We start from the raw sequence: 26,879 nt of genomic DNA, 5'->3' as shown, positions 1-26,879 counted from the left end.
TGTGGCATTTATTTAAATGCTGGGTTCTAGATCCTGGGAAAATAGAGTTGACCCTGCATAATGAAAAATTCTGTAATCTGAGATAAGAAAAGCAGGATTTTAGCTGAGAAATCAGAGTATATTGTTGCTCTAGTTGCCTGGTTTTTTTTTTTGTCATGGTCTTTGTAAGTCAATACCCCGAGGTGCATTTCTTGTTTGTATTTTATTTGCAGGTTGATCATTGGTTGGAATTCAGTGCCACAAAGTTGTCTTCTTGTGATAAGTTTACTTCCGCTGTCAATGAGCTCAATCATTGCCTGTCTCTGAGAACATACTTAGTTGGAAACTCATTGAGCTTAGCAGATTTATGTGTGTGGGCCACCCTGAAAGGTCAGTAATTCTCAGCTGTTCTGTTCTTACATCTTATGGGATGAAATGTGCATTTTTATGTTTCTGTGTGTGAATCTACATGTGTGTCTATTTAGGCACCTGAAATTTTCTTACAGAGGACTAATGGCCTTGCTGTTGTGTTCCTATCTGGTCACGGGGATTTTTTTCCTTATCTATATTCTTGCTTTTGGAGCTAGTAAAAGAAAGACAGCTTAGTTACTGACATGCTCCAGAGTATATGTAGATGAATAACAGAGTTGTGTTACATGAGATTGTATAAAAAGTAAGGTCATAAGGAAATTGGAATCTGAAAAAATATGGTTATTATTGTGTAGTTTTAAGTGATCCCAGACAAACCAGCGATTGCCTCATTTTCCACAGTGTGTGCATGGGAGACATTGGGGATTATCAGCAGTTACACTAGATAGTTGACATATTTGCAGTCACACAGGTAGGCATTTCTGATCAAGTCAACATCTGATTCATTAAAAGCTCAAGATGTGTTAATATAGTTAGAATAGTATTATTAATCTTTAAGGGGCTTCAGTAAGTTCGTGGAGAGTTCACAATATCCTTTAATTCAAAAATTGTTTTTTAGATTTACTTATTAATTGGAAAGGCATATTTAGAGAGAGAAGGAGAGACAGAAAATCTGTCTGCTGATGCACTCCCTAAGTGGCCGCAATGGCTAGAGCTGAGCCGATTGGAACTGAGAGCCTCTTCTGGGTCTCCCATGCAAGCATAGGGTCCCAAGGCTTTGTGCTATCCTCTACTGCTTTCCCAGGCCACAAGCAGGGAGCTGGATGGGAAAAGGAACAGCTGGAATACAAACCAGTACCTCTATGGGATCCTGACACTTACAAGGCAAGGATTTAACAACTGGGCCACTGCACTGGATCCTTTAAGTCAAATTTTCTACAAACTTACTGAAACACTCCTTATATAATCATAGGCCAGTTATGAAAATAGTTGAAATGCAGCTAAATAATGCCCTTATATTTTTTAAAAATTACATAACACAGAGGAAGGAAAATGAGATTGATGAGAGGTACAAGGGAAACTTGAGTTTTATTATGCTTTTAAAGATTTATTTATTTTTTATCGGAAAGGTGGATCAAATGTATGGAGAGATGGAGAGACAGAAAGATCTCTACCAGTTGGTTCACTCCCCAAATTGGCTGTAACAGCCAGAACTGAGCTCATCCAAAGCCAGGAGCTAGGAGCTTCTTCTGCGTTCCCACATGGGTGCAGGGTCCCCCACATGGGTGCAAGGTCCCAAGGCTTTGGTCTGTCTTCTACTGCTTTTCCAGGTCACGTGTAGTGAACTGGATGAGTAGTAGGACAGCCAATGTACTGGTGCCCATATGGGATGCTGGCGCTTGCGTGTGGAGGATTAACCAGATGAGCTGTTCGCCAGCCCCTCTATTTTGATTTTTCACTTAATGTTCAGAAAAGAAACAACATGCTCATAATTATCCTAAGATTATAGTTTGTCGTGGTAAGGAGTTAAATACACTTTTCTTTAGAATCTATTTTTGAGCATTCCCTCTTACGGCGTGAGCTGCTTTCATCTTGAGTTTTCCAGTTGACCTACTTACGGCTTTTCCTTAATTATGAAATGTAGCATTGTTAAAACGGAAATGGAATGGAGGGGAGAATGAGCACAATGGAGTATTACAGAACTTCCATATATTGAACAAAGACAAATTTTTAATAGTTAACCTTGGTGAGTTCTGTGAAGTATATAAAATATTCAGACACATTTCAGTTTGTACTCAGATTGTTGAAATTTGTGAGAGAAGCACAACTTTAAGCCATCCTGTTTGCATACATCATCTATGACTCTACTTTTCAACATTTATTGAATAATTTAAAAATTATGTTTATTAACAGGCAGTGCTGCATGGCAGGAACAGTTCAAAGAGAACAAAACTCCAGTTCATGTGAAACGCTGGTTCAGCTTTCTTGATGCCCAGGAAGCCTTCCAGTCCGTTGGCTCTAAGTGGGGAGTTTCCGTAAACAAGGCTAATAAAGTGGTAAGCCTTGTTTTCTTTTACCTTCCTTTAAAAACATTTTTTGAGGGTTTGTGTAGAGGTTGTAGATCTGAAGAGAAAATTACTTCTATTGATAGTTTATTTTCTTGAGGAAGCTTAAAAGCATCTTGGAAAAAATATGCAATTCTTAAGTCCTGGTTTGATTTTAGCTGTTCAACCAACAGAAAGTTGTAGTCTTTATATATCAAAAAGGTGATCATCTTCCAATTCATATCCCTGAGACAATCCACGTACCATGCAATGGGCTGCCATTGCTTTATACCTATTCAGTCTATGTCACTGCCTACTCCGCCCTGAATCACTTCTCTGGTTTTTGACTTCTTGGCCACTCAATGATATTAGCTGAGTCTCCTTGTTGAGTGTGAGGGCGGGGAGGTAGCAGAATACAGTAGAAAAGTTCCCCTTTCTCTTATCAGACTTTCTCTAATGGCTTTTGCACATTTGGCAGGGTTAGTAAAGTTTTTAACAAGTTTTTGGCTCTAATATATTTCTACTTTCTTGTCCACACGTCTTATGTAGCTTTTTGTGGACATTGCACTGATATTCCCTGCTTTTTTGTCTTATCCTATTACTCCTTAACCTGTATGCTCACTTTTCAATTATCTGATACATTTCAGCTTAATTTTTTTTAAGGACCAGTTTCGTTCTTATCTCCTGTTTTTTTCCTAGTGATCTCAAATATTGTTGATTAACTTCAACTGAGTGCTGTAGCAGCATCTCTACTGCTGGTACTTGGCTTTATTTGTATCCTAGAGTGGGTTTTAAGTCTACTAGTACAGGGATGATACTCTAGTTGTGATTTTTCTCATAACCAATATATTTAGCATATAGTAGGTACTGAGTATTTGTTGAATGGTTGTATTCTTAAGTATCTAACCATATAACTTGATGATATTGTGGTTGTTCTGTTTCCCAGGCACCTGAGAAAAAGCAAGACATTGGGAAATTTGTTGAGCTTCCAGGTGCAGAGATGGGAAAGGTTACTGTCAGATTTCCTCCAGAGGCTAGTGGGTAAGAAGATACAGCTCCCATTTATAATTAAATATATTTCATGGGAAACTTTAAACCAGCTGTTAAGTAATTTTAATATTAATGGTTGATTATTCAGAACATATGGAATAGTTCAGTCATGGAAGTTAAAATACAAACTAAGTATCAATATTTTCTTAGCTATTAATAGATCATGTTAACTTATTTATATTTTTATTGATTCATGTAATAGAGGAGACAACATTCTGATTTTGAGAAAATTCTTTCCTTGAGAGTCTTTTTTTTTAAGACTTATTTATTTATATTACAAAGTCAGATATACAGAGGAGGAGAGACAGAGAGGAAGATCTTCCATCCGATGATTCACTCCCCAAGTGAGCGCAGCAGCCGGTACAGTGATCCGAAGCCAGGAGCCAGGAACTTCCTCCAGGTCTCCCACACGGGTGCAGGGTCCAAAGGTTTTGGGCCATCCTCGATTGCTTTCCCAGGCCACAGGCAGGGAGCTGGATGGGAAGTGGAGTTGCCGGGATTAGAACCGGCGCCCATATGGGATCCTGGGTGAGTGCAAGATGAGGACTTTAGCTGGTAGGCCACGCTGCCGGGTCCTCCTTGAGAGTCTTAGAGCTCACATTCTATGGCTCACTTTCCTAAATGGTCACAATGGCAGTGGCAGGATCAGTTGTGCTCTCCTGCCAGACTATCAAGAACCCATTACTTGAACCATCATTGTTGCCTTCCGGGTCTACTTTGGCAGGAAGACGGAGCTGCTCTGACATGGGATACAGACATCATTTTTTTTTTTTTTTGCTTTTTTTAAGATTTATTATTTCTATTGGAAAGGCAGATATACAGAGAGAAGGAGAGACAGAGAGGAAGATCTGTCAGTTGGTTCACTCCCCAAGTGGCCAAAATGGCCAGAGCTGTGCTAATCTGAAGCCAGGAGCCAGGAGCCTCTTCCCAGTCTGCCACGCAGGTGCAGGGTCCCAAGGCCTTGGGCCGTCCTTGACTGCTTTCCCAGGCCACAAGCAGGGAGCTGGATGGAAAGTGGAGCTGCTGGTATTAGAACTGGCGCCCATATGGGGTCCTGACACATCAAAGTGAGGACTTTAACCCCTAAGCTGCTGCACTTGGTAGGAGATACAGACATGTAAATGGCTAAGCTAATGCTCACTACAAAAATTTTAAGGATGGACAAATATCCGTGAGTACAAAGGGTTAAGTTTCCTCATTGATTTTTGGACTTTCCTTGAATGTGATGTGTACTTGTAGCATAAGCATTCCTTTCAGTTAGCAGAAGTTAAAGTAGCAATAACATTTTTTCACATAAAGGGGAGTCTAGAATCTTCATTCCTATTTAGTTCTTTCTTTACTAGGGAGAAGAAAGTATTGTGTTGTATTTTATAGATGACATTATTTTTCTCTATTACCGTTTAAATTTTTATTTCATATATCACAGGCCGGTTCTTATCCTTCTGTAGATAATAACAGTAGATCAATAAAATAATTTTCTTTTAGCTATGTATTTTTATAGTTCTTCACAACTGTTTTAGAAACAGTCAGGATTTCGTGTTTTTCCAGAAATTTGCTGATTGAGGTGGCGAAGTGAAGGATAGGCAGATGAGCGAGAAATGACTGGAACATTCACAGATCATTAACTGATGAGTAGTTTCTAGTGCAGTCAGTTCTAAGTAATATTTTACACAGCTTAATTTTCTACAGCTTGGATCCCTACTGCCCAGTATTCTTTCCTTGGTGTCAGATGTCATGGATATACGGCTGATCAGTAACCTTAATTGTTTGAGAAAAAACTAGTTTATTAATTTTTAGCTATGGCTGTTTATGGTTACAACATTTGGACATTTGTTCTTTCTGCATCTTTTTACATTTTTAGTTGCTGCTACTTCTTGAACTTGCTTTTATATTATTATGTAGTAATAGTGTGTGTTTGCATAGTATATGTAAAGTATGCTTATCTGTTCTCACTTGTATCAATTTCAGAATCAATATTCCAGGCTTAATTCAGTTTTGGGATTTGGAACATAGACATTTAATTTTTCTTAATGTTTGTGATTTTGGTCTCTGTTTAGCTGTTCTGATAGAAGTTGTCATTTAAGTTGTTTATTTTATCCTATCAGTATTTTATATTTCTGATAGCTTTCTTGGGATTTGCAATTATCAGGATTGCAAGTACTATTTCAGAAATAAAATCTATAAGGATAAGACAGTATTTTTATTTTATCGCCCTTCTTATATATACACCAATCAGGCTAATTTATAAATGATAGGTGACATTTTTTTTTTCTAATTATTTACTGAGAAAGCAAAGTTACAGCACTAGAGAGAAAGAGAAAGACTGATTTTCTATCCAGTAATTCATTTCTCAAATGGAGATGGTGTCTGGGACTAGGCCAGGCTGAAGCCGGGAGCCCAGAACTTCATCTTCATCTCCCATGTGGCCAGCAGGGGCCTGAGCACTTGGGCTGTCTTTTGCTGCTTTCCCAGGTGCACTGGCAGGGAGCTGAATTGGAAGCAGTGCAGTTGGGACTGGAGCTGGCACTGTTATGTTAGTACCTCAAGTAGTTGCCCAATCTGAAGGGCCACAATGCCACCCTCAGCCTTTCCCCCCTGCCCCAAGATTTAATTAATATGACAGAGTGAGATCTTCCTTCCGCTGGCTGATTCAGCCCACTAATGGAGTGAGCAACAGCACCAGGCAGGGTTGGCCCAGGCAGGAGGTAGCAATGCTGTCGTGGCCTCCCACCTGCATGGCAAGCGCCTGAGTACTTGAGCCATCATCTGTGTTCTCCTAGGCATATTAGTAGGAAACTGGATTATAAGTAGAATAGCCAGGACTTGAGAGGCACATGTCTGCTGTCTGCCTCTCTCTCTCTCTCTCTCTCTCTCTCTCTCTCTCTCTCTCTCTTTCATACAAGAAAATGAACTTTGTCAAAATGAGTTCTATTAAGTTCAGTTATGTAAGCAGTGGTGCTAGCTGTTTTACCTATCTCTGAAGAATTCTTGGTCCTGGGAATTTAACCTTATTAAACCAGCTTTACAATAGTAACTGGCAATATCTGGGTATGCTTTAAGATTTTTTTTTTAAAAGATTTATTTATTTTTATCGGAAAGGCAGATTTACAGAGAGAAGAGTTAGAGATATTGTTCAACCATTGGTTCACTCCCCAAGTGACCATAACTGCTGGAGCTAAACTGATCCAAACCCAAGGACCAGAAGATTCTTCTGGGTCCCAAGGTTTTGGATCATTCTCTACTGCTTTCCCAGACCACAAGCAGGTAGCTGATTCGAAAGTGGAACAGCCAGGACACCATTATAGGATGCTGGAGCTTGGAGGTAGAGGTTTAGCCAGTTGAGTCAATGTGCTGGCCCCACCATTTAGAAACTTTTTAAGAAGTGCTAAGGAACAAAACAAAGAGTATAATGAGGATGGGTAATGATTTTTCACTGAAATTGTCACAGAATTGACATTGTTAAAGGACAGACATGAGCAGGCAAGGGGGAATTGTGGTAGAGAAAGGTCTCATGTCTGGAACGTCAGTGCTTGATGAGACCTACAAGATAATGTAGTTAAATTCTTTTATTTTGGTGTCTTTAAAAGCCTGCAAAGTAAAACTGAAAAAGTAAAGTGTTTGGTGTCTCCCTAGCTCTCATCGGTTCCCTCCTTTAGCCAGCACAGTGACAGCCTCAGAAGCACTTCTCTGTACGTTAGTTCTGGGTAGCATCAGCTCTGGTTAAAGACCCTGCTGTACAGCCTTGGAAACAGTTTTCAAGGCTCTTTAGCTAAGTGACAATTGCTGTGGTAAAAAGAAAAAGATCATTCTGCCTACCTTTATAATGTTCATAAGTCCCACACTCCTGGATGATTTTATGTATGGATTTGTTTCTTATGATACTTTTATTAAAAATGTCATAGCATTTTGTCTTAGTTTCAGGATTAGATTTTTTAAAGTCACAATCCTTCTTGTTAGAAAATAAAGTACAATTGCAGTACCAATTAGGATTTTTTAGTTCTCCTGTCCACAAGAGGGTTAAGTTAAGCCTTTAGTTAAAACCTGTTAATAAGTCTCTTTGTGAAATGTTTTTGTTTTAGTTACTTACACATTGGGCATGCAAAAGCTGCTCTTCTGAACCAGCACTACCAGGTTAACTTTAAAGGGAAACTGATCATGAGATTTGATGACACAAATCCTGAAAAAGAGAAGGAAGATTTTGAGAAGGTAATGAAAAGTGTAGTGATGACCCTTTTACAGAAAAGTTAATTCTGATACCTTTATGGTATGAAGGTAAATTTTGTTTTCATAGCTGTTCTTTCTCCCTCATCTAAATATTCTGTGTCTGGGGCCTAAGCCAAGAAATACTGAGCTCCCATACCAAATGCTTAAATGTATTTTGTCTTCTCCAATTGTAGCACAATGTACCTAAATTTGTTGTATTTTCCTGTACCAATTTCTGTGAATGAATTGATCCCTGGAGTTAGGTTTTCCTTTCATTGGTATGATCAGTAATCAAGTCATCTAGAGTAAATGGGAAGCTCACTCCTGAGATCAGAATATTCTCGGCTGGACACACAGAAGGCTGCCATAAGGAGTGACTGTTGCGTTCTTTTCTGATTTGTGGTCATACAACTTCCACAACCGTTTTCAGGCTGTATAAAACTGATGGTGTTTTACTACCTTTACTCAAATACAGTATCAAGGATTGCAACTACATAAACTATTCTGGTGTTTACTCTGGACTTACTGCAGGTTATCTTGGAAGATGTTGCGATGTTGCACATCAAACCAGATCAGTTTACTTACACCTCAGATCATTTTGAAACTATAATGAAATATGCCGAGAAGCTCATCCAAGAAGGCAAGGCTTACGTGGACGATACACCTGCTGAGCAGATGAAAGCGGAACGTGAGCAGAGGCTAGAATCCAAACATAGACAAAACTGTAAGAATATTTTGGTGTTTCTGTCTTATATTCTTTTTTTTCCGTGGGACACGATTTCTTTTCTACAAAAGAGAGTGGTTTGAGAGACATTTGAGACTGGCTCATATTAATTCATTGGTTAGAAATCTTTTTCCCCCTTCTATGGACCTTACCGTTTCAGTACTTTGTTGCCTTTATAACTGCATATGAAATGTCCATGTCCATGTGTGTAGTCTGTTGTATGTATCATTCAGTTTGAAAAATCCCTTTCTGGAATATTTGAGTGCCTAACCTTTCCAAGATGTTTAATAATATTAGCACCTATTCTTCGTATTAGCGTTGTATAAAGGAAAATGCAAGCCCAGTACTACTCTCATCTCGGAACATCACTTGACTGATGATCGTGTCTTTCTGATTCGTGACTTGTCTTCAGAGTTTCTAGGCTGCGCTGTATCCATGTTGTGATAGTATTGCCAGTACATCTGCACTGTGCTTGAATCTTGAGTATTACATTTGTTGAGTACAATAAACTCAAATTGTTACAAATAGGTTTCTGTACTGTTTCAAAAATAGTTAATAAAATATCTACCTTCTCGATTTTCCCTGTGAAACTTGGACCACAATGACCAATTTTTCTGTCTTCCGGTATTGGTAGGGCCACAGTCACTTGGGATATAGAGACCTTTCTTCCGAGATCAAACTGTTGTCTGTCTGCTTTCACTGTTTTCTGTCATCTCCGATTTTCCTGGATTCAGGAGAATCCTGCTTCTCACTGGGAGGACTGATGGGGCTTTCATGGAGCCTCTGCAGAGTCACAGGCTGCCCACTAGCGCCTGTGGCCAAGGACTAGGTCGTACCACTTAGTCCTCAGGCCACAGTGGGCGCGGCGGGGGGGGAGGAGGCAAATGAAAAGAAGGCTTGTGCTTTAAAGGCACAGTGTTCTGTGTGGATGTGGGAGAGAAGAGGACTGACCATTTGTGCCACGATTGAAGAAATGGATTTAGGGGTTGAGAAGAACCTTGGGATCTCCTTGACATCATTGGAATGTGTTGTCTGTGCCTTTCCTAACATAGAGGTCTAGAGTGTGTTTGCTAAATGGATTGTGAGACTCTTTTCATTGGTAATGATGCAATTGCTGCTGATGTCAGAAATTGGATCAGTTGTGTGTGTGTGTTTTTTTTTAAATTAATGTAATGTGCTGACAATAAGTAGCATGAGAATTTTTACCAAGTTTTTACTAAGATGATTTGATTTCATCCAGCTTAGTAACATATTATATAAGGTATATTATACCTATCATTTTCTAGCAATTGAGAAGAATCTACAAATGTGGGAAGAAATGAAAAAAGGGAGCCAGTTTGGTCAGACGTGCTGTTTGCGAGCAAAAATCGACATGAATAGTAACAATGGATGCATGAGGGATCCAACCCTTTATCGCTGCAAAATTCAGCCACACCCAAGAACTGGCAGTAAATACAAGTAAGTGCAGCTCTTTCACTGTGCTGGGTAGCTCATGCCCATGCCCACGCTACGACTCTTTCTGTAAACAGAGTAGGTGCAGAATAGTCAAGAAACCCCAAACTTTATTCACATAGATGCACTGGCCTTCTCAGGTTTTTTGTTTTTTAACCTGTTTATTCACCTGTGAAGGTGATAGTAAGCTATTTCTAAGAACACTTCCATCTGAAAAAAGCCCCTAAGTCTGCCTAAGAGTACTTTTTATATGTTTATTTAAGTGCCTTATGGTGTGTTCCTTTAGATGATACCTCTCTTCCTGTGGTAAATTTTTATTCTCCTGGGCATAAGTTAATGCATAAAACTGATGGAATGAAAATTTATGAAGATAAATAAATAATAAAGAAAGGGGCATGTAATTTTGAGTTTTCAGGTTAATAAATATGTCCTCTACTCCTGATTCTCTCACTACTGAGACATATGAGAAGTAAACCAACACATGGATTTTGTCTGTCTCTCTCTGTCCCTATAAAGGTATTGTTGCTTATAATGTTCAAGATAGAGCTAAATGTTTCATGTTGATTTGCAAAAAAAAAAAAAAATCAAAAACTTCTCTTTTTCTAGTGTTTATCCAACATATGATTTCGCCTGCCCCATAGTTGACAGCATTGAAGGTGTTACACATGCATTGAGAACAACAGAATACCATGACAGAGATGAGCAGTTTTACTGGATTATTGAAGCCTTAGGCATAAGGAAGCCGTATATATGGGAATATAGCCGGCTCAATCTCAACAACACAGTGCTATCCAAAAGAAAGCTCACATGGTTTGTCAACGAAGGACTGGTAGATGGATGGTATGTTTAATGTTACTAGAATTGAGCAGAAGTAAGAACGTGGTGTGGTGTTGGCAGTGATTTTAAAGTGCTTGATAGGCGGGAAGGTGTTTGGGAGGAGGCGGATTGAGTAGGCCTACAGGATTCCTGGTTCTTAATACCATCATTTCAGCCTATAGAGTCCCTTCTTGTTTTGATCCTGCAAAACATGGGGTGTCCATTGTGGACCGTGGCACGTGGGCATGAAAGAAAGGAAACACACACTCTGCAGATCTCAGCATTTAGTAGACAAGTGGGCCTCCGCGAGTCTGGTAACACCTGCTGAGTTTTTGAGGTTTTTCTTTTCAGCTGGGTCTGGGAAGACCAGTTTACGCGTTAGCTGAAATGATGATGAAAATGGTCTGTCTCAGAGGACCCACCTGTGAAATAGTGGGCAGAGGATTAAGAACCCAAGAAAAAGTTGGAAAATCTCTGTAGTATTTAACAACCTATATCGGATTTTGATATGATAGATGAATATAAAATTTGGGGTGATCTTATACGGCCATCTGTCTCTGTAAATAAAACATTCACATCAGTTTGCATGTTTTAATAAGTAAAAATTCTTTCCTGAATTAACAAGAATTATGTTTATATTAATATGAATGTGATGCTAATCAATATGTGATGCTAATCAAAATATATATTATGTATATGTTGAAAAATTTGTGTTTTGTACTGTTCTACCATAGAATTAAATTTGATCAAAGACGAGTTTATCTTTGGCTTCATAAAAAGATGTTATTAGTTACTGATTCTTACAGATATCTGTAGAATATAAACAAAAACTCTGTAAATATTCTTAATGTGTTTATTCATAACTAGATGGCATGATACTGTCTTGCTTGATTCTCTGTAGGGACCTTGAATATTGTTAAATAGAATTAAATAAAGATGTATTAAAGGGTTGTTTTTCCATGCTTGAAAATGTCCCAGTTTTATCTTTCTTCAGACATCCTTTAACCATTTCTGGTGATTCATTTAGTTTACTGCAATATTAACTAGAAAGCAATTTCTTCCATGATGATGTTCTCACTGTTACTGCTGTATATCCAGTTTGTGTAACTGACTGATAGTTTGACATTCAACACACCGAGTATAATTTATTATTTGTGAAGGTATCTTCTGCTTTCTACATCTGTAAATTTTTTAAACCTCCGTGGTATTTAAAATTTTACATATTTCCCAGGGATGACCCACGATTTCCTACTGTTCGTGGTGTACTGAGAAGGGGGATGACAGTTGAAGGACTCAAACAGTTTATTGCTGCTCAGGTGAGAAAGGCTGCTCTGGCTGAATTTTCATGTATTTCCATAAATATCCTTATAGTCTTTATTTCTTTTATTCCATATCTGTGCCTTATGATGTAGGACAGATTTTTTTTTCATATTACAAAAACATAAGTTTATCACTGTTTTCTAGTAATATAAAACAGAAAATGACCTAAACTCCTAAACCAGAGTTGTACAAAAGTAGCTGAAGTATTTTCACCCCATCAATACCAATATATGAACTGAACTTTTACAATGTGTTGTTGAGGGAGTAAACAAATTAGTTTGAATACATTCAGTTTTATATATCAGTGGAAGTAAATCTGTAAGCATTTTTTAGGTGCTAGTTTTTTTTTCCAAACCATGGCCAGCTTCTGTAGCTTTAAAAATCATTTTTATTGTTTCTCTAGGGCTCCTCGCGGTCGGTTGTGAACATGGAGTGGGACAAAATCTGGGCATTTAACAAAAAGGTACATTTTTTACCTTCAACCCCTTTCCTAGTGCTTCACTGCAGACAAACACATTGACGGAATTCATTAGTGTACTCATTGTGAAGTAGAATTTATGTATTTAACCATTTCACATATTTTCAGGAAAATGGAATGTTTTCCCTTGATAAGCATATAAAGAACATTAAGCCTGTTAACTGTCCCCACAAATAGCAATGATTGAAACAAACTTGGCATTATGGTTTTTTCCTCAAATCTTTTATGAACACTCTGCATTTCATTTTTCTGCTTTCAAGCTGCGAGCTCTCTGTAAGAAGGTATTACTCACCTCTTTTCTTCGCCTTATTTAAACATAGCTGTTAGCGTATTCCATGTTATGACTTAAGATGTTAACCAGCTTTGAAGCACAATCACATTCCTATCAAAGACTTGGTCATACAGATTATTGCCAGTTTTAAAAGCCATTGTCCTCTGGTTGTGTTAGAGGCAAAGGAAAGTCTTGGCTGAATCCATTCTACCGTGTGCTGGCAAGACAGGGTTTTAAAATAACGTGTTTCATTGAGTTGCATTGAAGGTTCATTAGATGTAATTCCTTAGTCTTACTGAATCCAGCTTCTTTTGTTTTAAAACTACTAAGTGAACATCTGAGGAAGATTGCATGTCAACATTGCTAATCACTGATGGGGGCAGATGCTTGGGCACTATAATAAGGCAAATCAATACCATGCCATGTGTCAAGCTGTGGTTTCTGTGACTGTGCTCTGCACACTCCTCTTTTGTGATTGCTGCTTGATTGTGCTGATGTCTTGCTTCAAGAAAGAGTTGTTTGTCTTGCATGCACCTTACATTTATTTCATCTAGTTGTTTGGGTTAGTTTTTTGATACATAAGGAATTATTAATTGGTTCTTTGTGTTGCTGCAGTTACTAATAATAAATATGAGTAGAATGTGCAGGCGAAGTTAACTGTGGTATACTATTAACAATGTGGTTTTCAAGAAAGTTTTAGTAAAGTTATATTTACACTTCCTCAAGTACATGAAATATATTTCACTATATTCAAATAATTCTGTAGGATCTGTTAAGATGATCAGCATATTCCCCTTCTTACCACTGCTTTAGGTAATTCTGATGGTTTTTCGCTCTTATTTTTCAAGGAAATGTTTGTGTTGATACTTTGCTTTTTAGTTTTTGGTGTTATCAGTTGACTTTCCATGTGGAATGTGAAAAGTAGGATTTCATTTTTTCCCAAAGCTGGTTTCCTCATAGTTGATTGGTTTTGTTTTGTTTTCTTGCCCTCGCTTGCTTGCTGTTCTGTTAGATTCTCAACCAGTTGTCTCAGTTGTCTGCCAAAATGTTAGATGCCTCAAGTGTTCCTTCACCTCCTCTGCTGGAGCCTTTTCCCCCATTTGACCCAGATTGTGCCGGATTAGCTCCTGAGGCCCACTGTGGACCTAGAGCTTATTCTAGAACGTTGATCATCTGCTTCCTTTTTTATTACCTTGTTGCTTTGCTGTACTGTTTCTTCTTTAAGCTTCTTGAGCAGGGGAGCAGGCCTGAAAATGTTTTGAGACCTTTTGTATATAATTTCTATTTTACATTGAAACTTGAAGATGATGTGCATTGGAGTTAGATCTCCATTGGAAAGATAGGGTCTCTTGGGCTCTGGAAAGTTGCTTGATTTCATTCTATTTCTTCATGTTTTTGTACTTCGCTTTTCTTCAGGACTGCTTTCTGTGTAGATGCTGGGCTTCCTGGGATGGTGCTCTAACTTTATTTTCCCTTCTGTATTCCATCTTGTCCTTTGTCTCTGCTTTCTAGTAGAGCTGCCCAACTTCCTTTCCTTCTGTTGAGTTTTTATTTATGCTGTTATCTTTCCACAGCTTTTCTTGTTTTCTGAATTTTCAAAACATTTTCTAGTCCTATTTCATGTGTGTGTGTGTTTTAAAATTTATTTAATCATTTATATAGTCGAATTATAGAGAGAAGGAGGCATGAATTTTCCATCCTTGGGTTCACTTCCCAGCTGTCTGTAATGGCCAGGCAGAAGCCAGGAGCCAAGAACTCCTTCCAGGGCTCTCACTTGGTCAGTAATCTCCGGGTTTCTCTAAAAATATCATGACATTTTTCTTAGCCTGATTCTTTAACCTGGCTAGAAACCTTTTCTGTATCAGTTATATCTAGTTACATTAGCGACAATAATTTCCTTTGATCGTATTAGACATTTCTAGGACTTAATTGCATTAACCTCGCTAATTTTCTTCTTGATTTTACTTTCGTGTAAAGATTTAAACTTTTCAGGCAAGACAGAAGTGTCAAAGCATTAAGGTGTTAATTTCTGAACTGTTATTTGTCTCCATCAATTTTTATTTTGCTGCTTTAACTTTAAAATTTATGCTGGTATTTCAATAGTCAGGATATAGTACTCCCTTGTTATCACTCTAGCTCCCTTGTATCTTCCCCCAGCTAGTTTAAAAAAAGAGAGAGAGAGACTTTTTCCTCACCTCAAATAGCGAGTCTTCCACTGAAAACTTTATAGTAAGTTCCATTAAACAAGACTGTCATATATTTGTTCAGTTTCAGTATGTTACGAGGGTCTAGAAGTCTGCTATTGTTTAATCTTATTCCTTTTTTCTTCATACCATGTCCACTACTTCACCTCTTGGAAATCCCTTGGAAGCTTTTGGAGTAATTAGCCATCTATCCAGAGACTTTTATTTTTTAAAAAAGATTTACTTATGTTTATTGGAAAGGCAGATTTACAGAGAGAAGTAAAGATAGAGAAAAAGATCTTCCATCCACTGATTCTCTCCTCAAGTGGCCACAAAGGTTGGGACTGAGCTGATCCCTAGCCAGGAGACAGGAGCTTCTTCCAGGTCTCCCATGCAGGTACAGGGTTCCAAGACCTTGGACCATCCTTGACTGCACTCCCAGACCACAAGCAGGGAGCTGGAAGGGAAGGAGAGCAGCTGGGGTATGAACAGGTGCCCAAATGGGATCCTGGCATGTGCAAGGGAAGGACTTTAGCTGCTAGGCTACCATACTGGGCCCTAGAGATTTTAAGATTTGTATAAATTTAGAACTGAAAGGAGTTTAAGATTTTTTTTCTACAAGGTTTGTTAAAGTGGTCTGATCCTCCACGTACTATGAAGTGTTTGCAAAGAATAGATTTCTAGACTGGGCTTTAGATCATTAGAATCATAATTCACTAGGTTAAGTACACTTAGAATCTGTGTTTTGGTTTGCCCAAGGTTGGTTTGCTTTTTGTTTTTGTTTTGCTTTTTAATTGTTTACTTATTTGAAAGGCAAAGTAGAGGGCAGAGAGGGTAAGAATGAAAAATCTTCATCTGCTGGTTCACTCCTCAGATAGCAAGAGGAGCACTCTGCAGTGGCTGGCCTTGGTCTGGCCCAAAGCCAGGAGCCCAGTTTCTTCAGTCTTCCATGTGAATGCAGGTACCCAAGTCCTTGGGCCATCTGCTGCTGCTTTCCCTGTGCTTAGCAGGGAACTGGACTGCAGGTAGGGCAGCTAGGACTCTCCCTGGTGGCCATGTAGCATACTGGTGCAACAGGTGGCAGTTTCCCCATTATGTACAATGCCAGCCCCAGTTTTCCCAAAATCTTTGTTCTACTTAGTTACCATTGGCAAACAGTCTGTAGAGCTGCAGTGAACTGAAGTAAGTATCTCCGGGAAGACTGCCTTCTTTCAGTATCTTTTTAAACATTTTTTTAAATTAATTTTTTAAATTGGAAAGTCAGATATACAGAGAGGAAGAGACAGAGAGGAAAAGGCCCAGAGCCTCTTCTGGGTCTCCCATGTGGGTGCAGTTCCCGAGGCTTTGGGCCATTCTTAACTGCTGTCCCATGCCACAAGCAGGAACTGGTTGGGAAGCGGGGCTGCTGGGATTAGTACTGGTTGGTGCCCATATGGGATCCCAGCACTTGCAAGGCGAGGGTTTTAGCCAGCAGGCTACCGCGCCAGCCCCTCTTTTAGCATCTTTAAATAAATTTTATCACTGGTTTAAATATTGAACTGAGTAATGGGAAATTAAATCTGATTATTGCAGCCTAATAGATTCTGAAAGAAGGAACCTTTACTGGTAAGAATGATCTTTAAGCAAAGGAAAAAGTGGAGCATTCAGTTTAGAGAGAGGCTTGCCTTCTCTTTGTACTGACCTGAAATAGAAGCAGAACAGGAGTAGCAGATAAGGGAAGGTAGTTTTCCAAACTTTGCACAGTGACCCTCTGAGAGTCATTTCTTCAAAGTAAGTAAAGAACCCAGCTCAACAATGGTAATAACAAAACACACAGAGTAAGACAAAGACAGCCACCTCTACCTGGCCAATGCCGTGGGAAAAAATATCTTCTACCACTAACACACATGTGTTACTACCTGTGGTTTTTCTTCTGCATGCTTTAAGCAGGATGAAAACCACACTTTTCACTGATTGCCATGGATAGTTTTAAACACTGGAGTAGGAAATAATATATCAGCCCAGAAGGGAATGTTGCTATGATTTGTAGGTAAACTAGGTTAATAGATAACGAGGGCGCAGTGCAATGGCCCTGCTGCTAAATCCTCGCCTTGTACACTCCAGGATCACATTTGGGAACCAGTTTGTGTCCTGGCTGCTCTACTTTCCATTCAGTTCCCTGATTGTGGCCTGGGAAAGCAGTAGAGGATGGCCCAAGGCCTTGGGACCCTGAACCTGCTTAGGAGACCCAGAAGAAGCTCCTGGGTCCTGGCTTCAAATCGGCTCAGCTCTGGCCATTGTGACTATTTAGGGAATGAACCAGTGGATGGAAGATCTTTCTTTGTCTCTCTTGGTGTCTGTAAATCTGCTTTTCAAAAGAAAAATTTTTTTGAAAAAAAAAATAATGGATTAATTCAGTCTGCATATATTTTCTGATTACCTATATGTGCCAGTCTCTTTCTAAATTCCAAGAATATCATGCTTTCTATATTTGGTCCATATAACCCAATAGAAATACCTTGTTTATACTTTTAATCTTTAGACTTGCCTTATTATAGTGACCTAATGCCATTCTGCTTTTCATAGAGGTAAGCTGCCTAACATGGGTTATATTGAAATATAAATATCTCTAGTCCCTGAACACATTTCTTCAACAGTACAAAACTGAATATATCATTACTTGTAAGATTAATTATAATCCCAAAGTGTAACTTTTCCTCACCTTCTAATACCTGATTAAAAAGTATTTTCCAAAATATCTCTATTATACTTTAATTGATTTCTTTTAGCTCCCAGTAGTTCATCTTGAAAACGAAGTCTGATCCTTTTTGTAGTCTGTGCTTAGATCACCTTTTTCTCTAATTCTCTAAGAGCAAAATATCCGAGCTAACAGATAAGCCAAAACAATTAGTAAATGCAGTAACAACAAAAACCAGTTAGTATTCCTGTGTTACTTATTTATGATTTTTTTTTAAAGAAAAGTGTAGTGTTTAACACAAAAATTTCTCTGTTGCAGGTTATCGACCCTGTGGCTCCACGATATGTTGCATTATTGAAAAAAGAGGTGGTCCCAGTGAATGTCCCTGAGGCTCGGGAGGAGATGAAAGAAGTTGCCAAGCACCCAAAGGTTACCCTAGAGTTTCACCAGTATTCTGTCCAAAGAAAAAGCAAGATAATAAGGGGAAACTGTGCGTTTTTGGAAATAATGTGACATGGGGATCATTTCCTAGGCAACGTTATCTGTCAGGGTTTGATGTCAGTTGCAGTATTTGCAGCTGAAGAAATTTGTTCTAGTAATAATCCACCGCACACTGTTAGACAGTGGGAACGCTCGGGCGATGGAGACGGAGCGTGGAGTGAGCCTGTCTGCCTCCTGCAGTCCCTCTGAGCGGCTAGGGCACTAGACTCAGTTTGTATGGAAGATGAGATGCATTCTCTGTTAACCAGATTGTTTAGCTTTAGCTTTAAATCAAAGCTAGATTCTAATACTGAATCAGAAGCTAACTTAAGAGGCTGTTATACTGCCATTTCTGATGTTTTGAAAAGTTATCAGTTAAGTGAAAATGGTGTCTGGCCATCTAAATTCTGAGTATAAACATTAAATGTGGTAGCAGAGAGAGTTTCTTTTGGTTAAGCTGTGGTCATCACCTGGGTACTCAGGACAGGTTGAGAATCATTTTCTTTTAAAAAAAAAAGATTTTTTTTTTTATTGGAAAGTCAGATTTAAAGAGAGAAGGAGATAGAGAGAGATCTTCCCTCCGCTGGATTACTCCCCAAGTGACCACAATAGCCGGAGCTGAGCTGAACCAGTCAGGAGCCAGGAGCTGCCTCTGGGTTTCCCCCATGGGTGCAGGGTCCCAAAGCTTTTGTCCATCCTCTGCCCGGCCACGAGCAGGGAGCTGGATGGGAAATGGAGCAGCTAGGATACGAACTGACACCCAAATGGGATCCTGGCTCATTCAAGGTGAGGACTTTAGCCACTAGGCTACTGCGCTGGGCCCAATAATCTTTTTTCTAAATGATTTATTTACTTGAGAGTCACAGTTACATCAGGAGAGAGCGAGTGAGCGATCAACTGATTCCTGAGATGATGACAGTTGCCAGAGCTGGGCCAGTCCAGAACCAGGAGCTGAGAGTTTGCTCTGGGTTTCCCACATGGATGGCAGGGGCCAAGCTCTTGCACTGTCTAGCTGTTGTTTTCAGGCCATTAACAAGAAGCTGGAGGTGAAGTAGAATAACCAGGCCATGGACTGGCACCCGTATGGATGCCATTGTCCTCGGCAGTGGCTTTATCTGCTAAGCCACAATGCCAGCTGTTGGTTGAGAATCTTGAAGGAAAAAACAGGTTTCTCTTATTCCTGTTTTCTGAGCTGTGTATCACTTGTTAAATACTAAAAATTTTGTTCATAGTAATTCACATATAAGGTAGTATTTTTTATGAGGAACTATCAGCATTTTAGCCTTATATGATTATATTTATGTGTGACATGATCTGATGTTTTACTTTTACATAAAGACTTTAGCCCAAGTAGGATATGGAATATAAATATATATTTGTGTAGGCGTCTGAATAATCCATTGCTTTGGGTTTTCCAATAACTTAAATTGATTGCTTGATTTATCATGTAGGTAAGGGAATCTGACATGTGCTACAGATAGATGTAATAAATTTAAAACTTCCTGGGCCTGGCGCGATAGCATAGTGGTTAAAGTCCTCTCTTTGCACACGCCGGGATCCCAAATGGGCACCAGTTCTCATCCCAGCAGCTCCACTTCTCATCCAGCTCCCTGCCTGTGGCCTGGGAAAGCAGTCAAGGACAGCCCAAATCCTTGGGACCCTGCACCCGCATGGGAGACCCAGAAGAGGTTCCTGGCTCCTGTCTCCTGACTTCGGATCAGCCTCTGTGGTCACTTGGGGAGTGAATCATCGGATGGAAGATCTTCCTCTCTGTCTTTCCTCCTCTCTGTATATCTGACTTTGCAATTAAAACAAACAAAAACTTCTTGAATATTTTGAGATTTAAATGTGGACAATGAAACTTTCAGGAATATGTATTTGTAAAAATGACAGTTGTGGCCAGACAGCTTAAATTTAATTACTCAATGCTGCCTGTTATAAAGCAAGGTATAATTGGTTAGGAGGAATCTGAAATGTATTTATTTGTGAGATAGGCAGAAGTTGGAGCCGATTCACTCCCCTAGAAGCCTGCAGAGGCCCAGAGCTTGGGAAGGGAAGACCAGGAACCAGCCCACATCTCCCACTGGTGGCAGGGACACAGATACTCGAGCAAGGACCGGCTGCCTCTCAGAATGTGCGTTAGCAGGAAGCCGGAGTTGGGAGCAGAGCCAGGACTGGGCTGTGCCCTCTCCAGCGTGGGGTGCAGATGTCTTAGGCACAGCACTGAATGTCTGCTCCGGGAAGCACACTTTCAGATTGTGACTGGATTACTGAGTTTTTATCTTTTGTGTTAAGATTTACATATTGATGTGCTGGAGTTGGAGAGATAGGGGGAGAGACAGAGAAAAAGGTCTTTCATCCACTTGTTCATTCCCAGATGGGTGTAACAGCCAGTGCAGGGCCACGCTGAAGCTAGGACCCAGGAGCTTCATCTCGGTCTCCATGTGAGTGTTAGGCCCCCAAACACCTGGGACGTGTTGCACTACTGTGCTGGGTCATTAACAAGGAGCTGGCTCTGAAATGGAACAAGCAAAACATGAACCTGCTATCCTGTGTACCAGCTGCTAGATTACTGATTTTGATGTGTTGTTAATTTTTTTCCCTCATGAAGTTTTACACCAGTGTTATTTTCTGTGACTATTTATGAGACAGTGATTTTTCTTAAATGTCTTTTCACATTCATTGAGAAGCTGTTAACACCTACCATTTAGCAATTATTTTCTAGGATCTAATTGTACTTTTTCAAAGAAAACTGAAATTTAACAAAAATTGCATTCTTTTTATTCCCTCTTTCTTCTTTTTAAATTTTTTTGTCATATGCTATACCCTCTGAAGACAGAAACATTATCTTATTTACACACTTGTGGGGTCCTTAAGAAAGGGCTCTGGCTTCCTGCCAAGGTGGTATCTGTTGTTCCTTGTAAAATGGTGTTTCTTTCTCTTTTCTGAAACCGAGATTCTGATAGCAAAGCAGATTATCCGGCTTAAAGGATAATAAATCATAAGTCATGTGATTTTAACCTCAAAATCAGTTCTAATCTAGGTGTCTTCTTGAGCAGGCTACCTTATTAACACTGCTAAGGTTGTCACAGAGCTGGGGTTCAAGCTAGTGATTTCTACTCTGAGACCAGTGCCCCTGGTTTTATAACACGTGTGCACTGTTTAAATGCTAAGAATTCAGAAAATATTTGCAATAAAATAATGGAGGAAAGCACAACGTTTTCTTCGTAATGCACCACGGAATCGTTAATGGTGTGATAACATAGCCAGCTTTTATTTGCTGAAAGGATGAAGGAGTAGATTTGCGTACAGGGTCCAGCCAACACTCCTGTCTTCTTTTCTCTCACCAGAATCCAGATGTGGGCTTGAAGCCTGTGTGGTACAGCCCCCAAATTCTCATCGAAGGTGCTGATGCAGAGACCCTGTCTGAGGGGGAGATGGTTACGTTTATCAACTGGGGCAACATCAACATCACCAAGATACACAAGTGAGAATTCTTTGGTTTTCCAATCAACTTGAAAGAAAAGTCTTTTGTATCTATTTAGTTTTTTCCTTACTAAACATTATTTAATTCAGAACTGTTATTGCTGCTGTCCAGTAAATTTGCTTAGACATACATACTACAAATTCTGGACACAAATTAACTTTTTTCTGTGTCTGTTCCCGTTTACTAATAGGCTCTCAAGCTGTGTCTGGCTTAGAAAACTACCACATGCAGGTGTCAAAGATGGTTCTGATGCTTTGGCACCCCTGTTTATCACTTGATTTTTTTATTAGACAGTTGTCCTGGTGGAAGAATCCTTTGGATAGGATTTGTGTAAATATAAATCCAACTTAATCTTTACCCTAAAGCTGATTGGTTAATTAAAATTGACTGGTTACAAAACAAACAAATAAATGATGAATTTGGCTTTCTAGTTAATAGAGTGTGCTACACTTTAATTTCCTAAATATATGTGACATATAACATACTTGAGATTAATCTTTGTAAGTTGAAATTTTACTTATTCAGGCTTTATATGATTGCAAGTAATTGTTAGATTTTTTTTAAAAAGATTTATTTATTTTTATTGGAAAGTCAGACATACAGAAAAGGGGACAGACAGACAGGAAGATCTTTTATGATTGAAATGACTAGAGCTCAGCCAATCCGAAGCCAGGAGCCCAGAGCCTCTTCTGGGTCTCCCTCATTGGATGCAGGGTCCCAAGGCTTTGGGCCGTCCTTTGCTGCTTTCCCAGGCCACAAGCAGGGAGCCGGATGGGAATGGGGCCGCTGAGGTTAGAACCGGCACCCAAATAGGATCTTGACGCGTGCAAGAGGAGGACCTTAGCCAGACTACTACCGTGCTGGGCCCTAGATATTTTTAAATACCACATTTCACATTTTCTAGTGCTTAGTGGAGGTGACTAAATCATAATGCATTCATGTTTTTCATCAGATGTGTGTAGATTTTTTTCAGTATATCATTAGTAACTTGATAACACAGATTGCTTTATATACACTTCTAGCACATATTGTAAGCTCCACTAAATGAAAATCTTCAAAGAAAAAAAAACCTCTTCTTCATATATTATAATAAGTTGTTTTACATTGATGGCAAGTGTGTTATATTTTTCTTAAATACTTTTCAACTTTTCTAGAAATGCAGATGGAAAAATTCTATCTCTTGATGCAAAATTGAATTTGGAGAACAAGGACTACAAGAAAACCACTAAGATCACTTGGCTTGCAGAGACTGCACATGCGCTTCCCGTCCCGGCAATCTGTGTCACCTACGAGCACTTGATCACAAAGCCGGTGCTCGGAAAAGATGAAGACTTCAAGCAGTATGTCAACAAGGACAGTAAGGTAGGCTTCCGCAAGAAACCCCGCTTCGCTCTGTCCTGTTACAGAAACGGATTTAGAACTTTCATAACTAATTTGCATTTTTTAATAATAAAATAGAAATGTGTAGAGTTTTCTATAAATAAAAAGATGTTTAAAAATAATGGCTCACTTCAGATGACAGCCAAGAGGGGTTGATTAACTTGGCTGAGCACCAATGGTGACTAATAGAGCTGAGTTTCAAACCCAGACATCCTGACCCTGCAGTGCTTTGCACTCAAGCTCTAAGTTAGCATGCCATCAGCCACGTCCATGACGTGCTTCTTGGATGCAATTCATGTATATGTTGGGAAAAGGTTTTTTTTGTGTTTTTTTGTTTTTGGTTTTTTTTTTTTTGGTTTTGTTTTTTACAGAGACCTTATTTACATTATTTAAGACTTCCAAAAGCCTGTCAGTTTATAAAAGTTGACTTCCAAAAATGTGACAGATTGAGTTGTCATTTACTTTAGTGCTGCTCTGTTTTACAGTGTGCTCAACAAGTAGTAAACTTTTTCACAAACTTGTTTCAAACGAAGATATTCCAGCTTCTGGAAAACTGGATTTTAGAGTGATTTTAGTTTTTGCCAAAGTGTATTTTGACCAGATGTCATCTTTACAGCGTGAAGAACTAATGCTAGGTGACCCCTGCCTTAAGGATCTGAAAAAAGGAGACATTATACAGCTCCAGAGAAGAGGGTTCTTCATCTGTGACCAGCCTTACGAACCTGTAAGGTAGGTAAACACAAATGAGCATCTTCTTGAAAGTACTTCAAGTTCTCACATTGAGTAACATGTTGGAATGTCAGCACTTTGACTAAAATTCTGTTGCTCAGTTTGATTTGTTCTGTATTTAATATTTCAGGCCTAAGTAATTTAATGAGAACTATCCTTGAAGTAGCGGTAGTGTGCATTGACTCCCTTGCAAGTGTTGTGTAGTGGTGATGGTTGCAAGTCTGTATCTAGCCATTGATTTGTGTGGGGTATAAATTGCCTCAAAAAAGCTATTTTAAGAAATATTAAAAGAGAAGGTAGGTGTTGTGCAGCACACTAAGCCACCATTTGGGATGTCTTCATCTCAAATCCGAGCATCTGGCTTGAGCCCCAGCTTCAGTCTTCCATTTCAGCTTAGTAGTAGTATTCCTGAGAGGTAGTGGATGAAGGCTGGTTCAGTCTGTGCCACCAACAGGGAGACCCAGGTGGAATTCCTCGCTTTGAATTGGCACAGTCATTTGCAGAATGAATCAGCAGATGGAAGACCTATCTGCTTTCCCCACTGTGTTATTTTGACTTTATGAAAAACAGGTAAATCTAAAAAAAAAAAAACAACAAAAACCGGATAGATAGGATCTTACTGTCACTAAATTTTTTCTGACATGTTTTTACTTCATGACTTGAACTATAATAGTCACAGAAGTCTTTTACATTTGATCTCACAAGCATAATTACTGCTAATTGTTGTACCCTGCAGAATTGAGAAATGTGTGTGTGATTTATTTATTTAAAAGGCAGAGTTAGAGAAAGAGAAATCTTCTATTCGCTGGTTACTTCCCAAATGACCACAATGGCTGGGACTGGACCAGGCTGAAGATAGAAGCCAGAATTACCCACATGGGTTTTTCATATGGATACACGGGCCCGAGGACACGGTGTATCCTCTGCTACCTTCCCAAGCACATTAACAGGGAGCTGAATTGGAATTGGAGCTTCTGGGGCTTTAACTGGTGCCAGTGTTGCAGGCATTGGCCTAAGTTGCTGCACTACGACGCCAGCCCTAAGTTGAGAAATTCTTAGAAATAATTTGGAGAAATTATTCTACTTTTAAGTAGATTTAATGTGCCATGCGGGTGTTTTTACTTTAATCAAGAGTGATACTATTAACAGCCGCTGTTTCTGGTGGCAGGCAACAACAATTGATTTTGCTTTGAGATTTAATTGGCCATGTCTTTGAATATTCATAAACTGAAAGTTTATTATGAGACCGAGCTAAAGAACCTCTGTTTTGAATATTCATTGTGGACTACTTATTTGTACTTTGAAATGATACTAAGTGTTCTTGAGTTTTTCTCAGAACCCAGTTTCAATTGCAATTCAGGTAATTTTGTTCAAGTTAACTTTTTGTTCCTGCATTTTCTTTAGCCCATACAGTTGCAAAGAAGCCCCATGCATTTTGATTTATATTCCTGATGGCCATACAAAGGAAATGCCAACATTTGGCTCAAAGGAAAAGACCAAAGGAGAAGCCATAAAAACTGAGGTAAAATGCTAACTTTAACAGATATGTCTTTAATCAATGGTCTGCCTTTCTGTGTTAGAGTTTGGAACACATAAATTGAACAAAAAAGTCTCTTTTTCCTTCATGCTTTGTTCTCTGTTCTCCTCATTGACTTGCCTGTGATTCCAGCTTTGCAAAGATAGAACATCATTGAATGGGATGTAGCACTCTGTTCAACAGAGCCACCTTGAGCTAATGGTCACAGGAGGTAGCAGATGTTAGGTGTATCGCAGATTTCCTTATTCATATTGCCAGGAACTTCCGTGGCATCCTGGAGCACCTTGATGTGAGGTTTGGGGTGCATCATCCAATGGCGGTGTGGAAGACTGGAGGGTAGAGTGGAATTATAAGTTGTCTTCAAGATCAGATCATGGAGAATATAAAGCAGGGGTTGGATCAGGAAGGAGAATCGCTAGGACAATAACTTACTGTTTTATTTGGACTCGGTTGATGAGGTAAATAAATGATAAATATCTTGAGTTAGGAAGGAGGGTCAGAAGTGGAGCAGCCAGGACATGAACCAGCTCCTGTACGGGATGTCAGCGTTGCAGGCAATGGCTTTACCCACTATACCACCATTGTGACACCCTACACATGTACTTTTTCAGATGAATAATGTTTGGAAATCTGGTTTTAATGGATTGGGTTCAGGGCAAAAGGACCTCATGCGGGTTTAGCCTTTTCTTACGGTATTCAACTGATAGGTTCCCCTGGTTTCACCATCAGTGAGTTTATTGTTAAATATAAGTGAATTGGAACAAAATTTGTGATTTTGAGTGACTCCCTTAGCTATATTCTTCTCTTACTATTCAGTATGTATTTACATATGTATATTAATCTCTGTGGGTTTCTAAAAGCTATAAATTATGAATAATTTAAAGAATTGACAGGGGGTTACAATTTAGGTTTTGTGATGACTTTAGAATCCCCATGAAAAAGGCATCTCCTGTACAACGTAAGGTACTTCATGGCTGACTAAAGACCTGAAAATGCTGACTCTGGGATCAGGACAGTGTTCCGGAATAGAAGTAAGGAATACTGGAGTTTAATATACATGACTCCATGAGATGGCTGAGGTTACTCTCAGAATTTTAGTGGAAGATCATTCAAGTAAAAGGAAATGCGGAATATTTTATGCTGAATCTTAAGGTTGGTATTTTAATAGGGAGGATCACATCCTAGGCAGAGGAAGCATGACATTGAGAATAAAAACTGTGCTTATTCACTACCCTTGACTCCATATGTTACATATATTTATGGACAGATATGTATCTATAAACATATACTTCTGCACAGATTCATCTGTTCTTCAATGGGGAGTTGATTATTTCACGGTATATTCATGGAGCTGTTGCCTTATCAACTGTCTAAATGTAGTTCATTCTAAGAAATTGTTATTAAATGCTCACTTTTTCCTAAAGATTTATTTATTTATTGGAATATCAGATGTACAGAGAGGAGGAGAGACAGAGAGGAAGATCTTCCGTCCGATGATTCACTTCCCAAGTGAGCGCAACGGCCGATGCTATGCCGATCCAAAGCCGGGTACCAGGAACTTCTTCCAGATATCCCACGCGGGTGCAGGGTCCCAAAGCTTTGGGCCATCCTCGACTGCTTTCCCAGGCTATAGGCAGGGAGCTAGATGAGAAATGGAGCTGCCAGGATTAGAACCGGCGCCCACATGGGATCCTGGTGT

At 39.3% G+C, this 26,879-nt stretch overlaps 1 protein-coding gene across 3 annotated transcripts in view; it reads left to right on the top strand.

Moving 5' to 3' along the window:
• The window catches only part of EPRS1 (glutamyl-prolyl-tRNA synthetase 1), a 60,700-nt gene that overhangs the window by 9,736 nt on the left and 24,085 nt on the right, over positions 1-26,879 (top strand). Inside the window, exons 4-18 of one of the 3 annotated variants that reach the window (XM_040985698.1) lie at positions 213-369; positions 2,263-2,402; positions 3,340-3,434; positions 7,523-7,649; positions 8,178-8,370; positions 9,657-9,828; positions 10,429-10,662; positions 11,870-11,954; positions 12,362-12,421; positions 12,697-12,717; positions 17,886-17,996; positions 21,398-21,534; positions 22,689-22,896; positions 23,531-23,643; positions 25,048-25,165. In XM_040985698.1, the coding sequence (XP_040841632.1) occupies positions 213-369; positions 2,263-2,402; positions 3,340-3,434; positions 7,523-7,649; positions 8,178-8,370; positions 9,657-9,828; positions 10,429-10,662; positions 11,870-11,954; positions 12,362-12,421; positions 12,697-12,717; positions 17,886-17,996; positions 21,398-21,534; positions 22,689-22,896; positions 23,531-23,643; positions 25,048-25,165 (1,971 nt within the window). Of the gene's footprint in view, positions 1-212; positions 370-2,262; positions 2,406-3,339; positions 3,435-7,522; positions 7,650-8,177; positions 8,371-9,656; positions 9,829-10,428; positions 10,663-11,869; positions 11,955-12,361; positions 12,422-12,696; positions 12,718-17,885; positions 17,997-21,397; positions 21,535-22,688; positions 22,897-23,530; positions 23,644-25,047; positions 25,166-26,879 lie in introns of all 3 variants that reach the window. The other 2 variants (XM_040985696.1, XM_040985697.1) reach the window with 2 other exon arrangements.

This window comes from Ochotona curzoniae, unplaced genomic scaffold (assembly GCF_017591425.1).
Source record: "Ochotona curzoniae isolate NIBS_2020 unplaced genomic scaffold, NIBS_Ocur_1.0 contig_430, whole genome shotgun sequence".
NCBI lineage: Eukaryota > Metazoa > Chordata > Mammalia > Lagomorpha > Ochotonidae > Ochotona > Ochotona curzoniae.
Note: the sequence above shows the minus strand (reverse complement) of the source record. Positions and strands in the feature narration are given on the sequence as shown.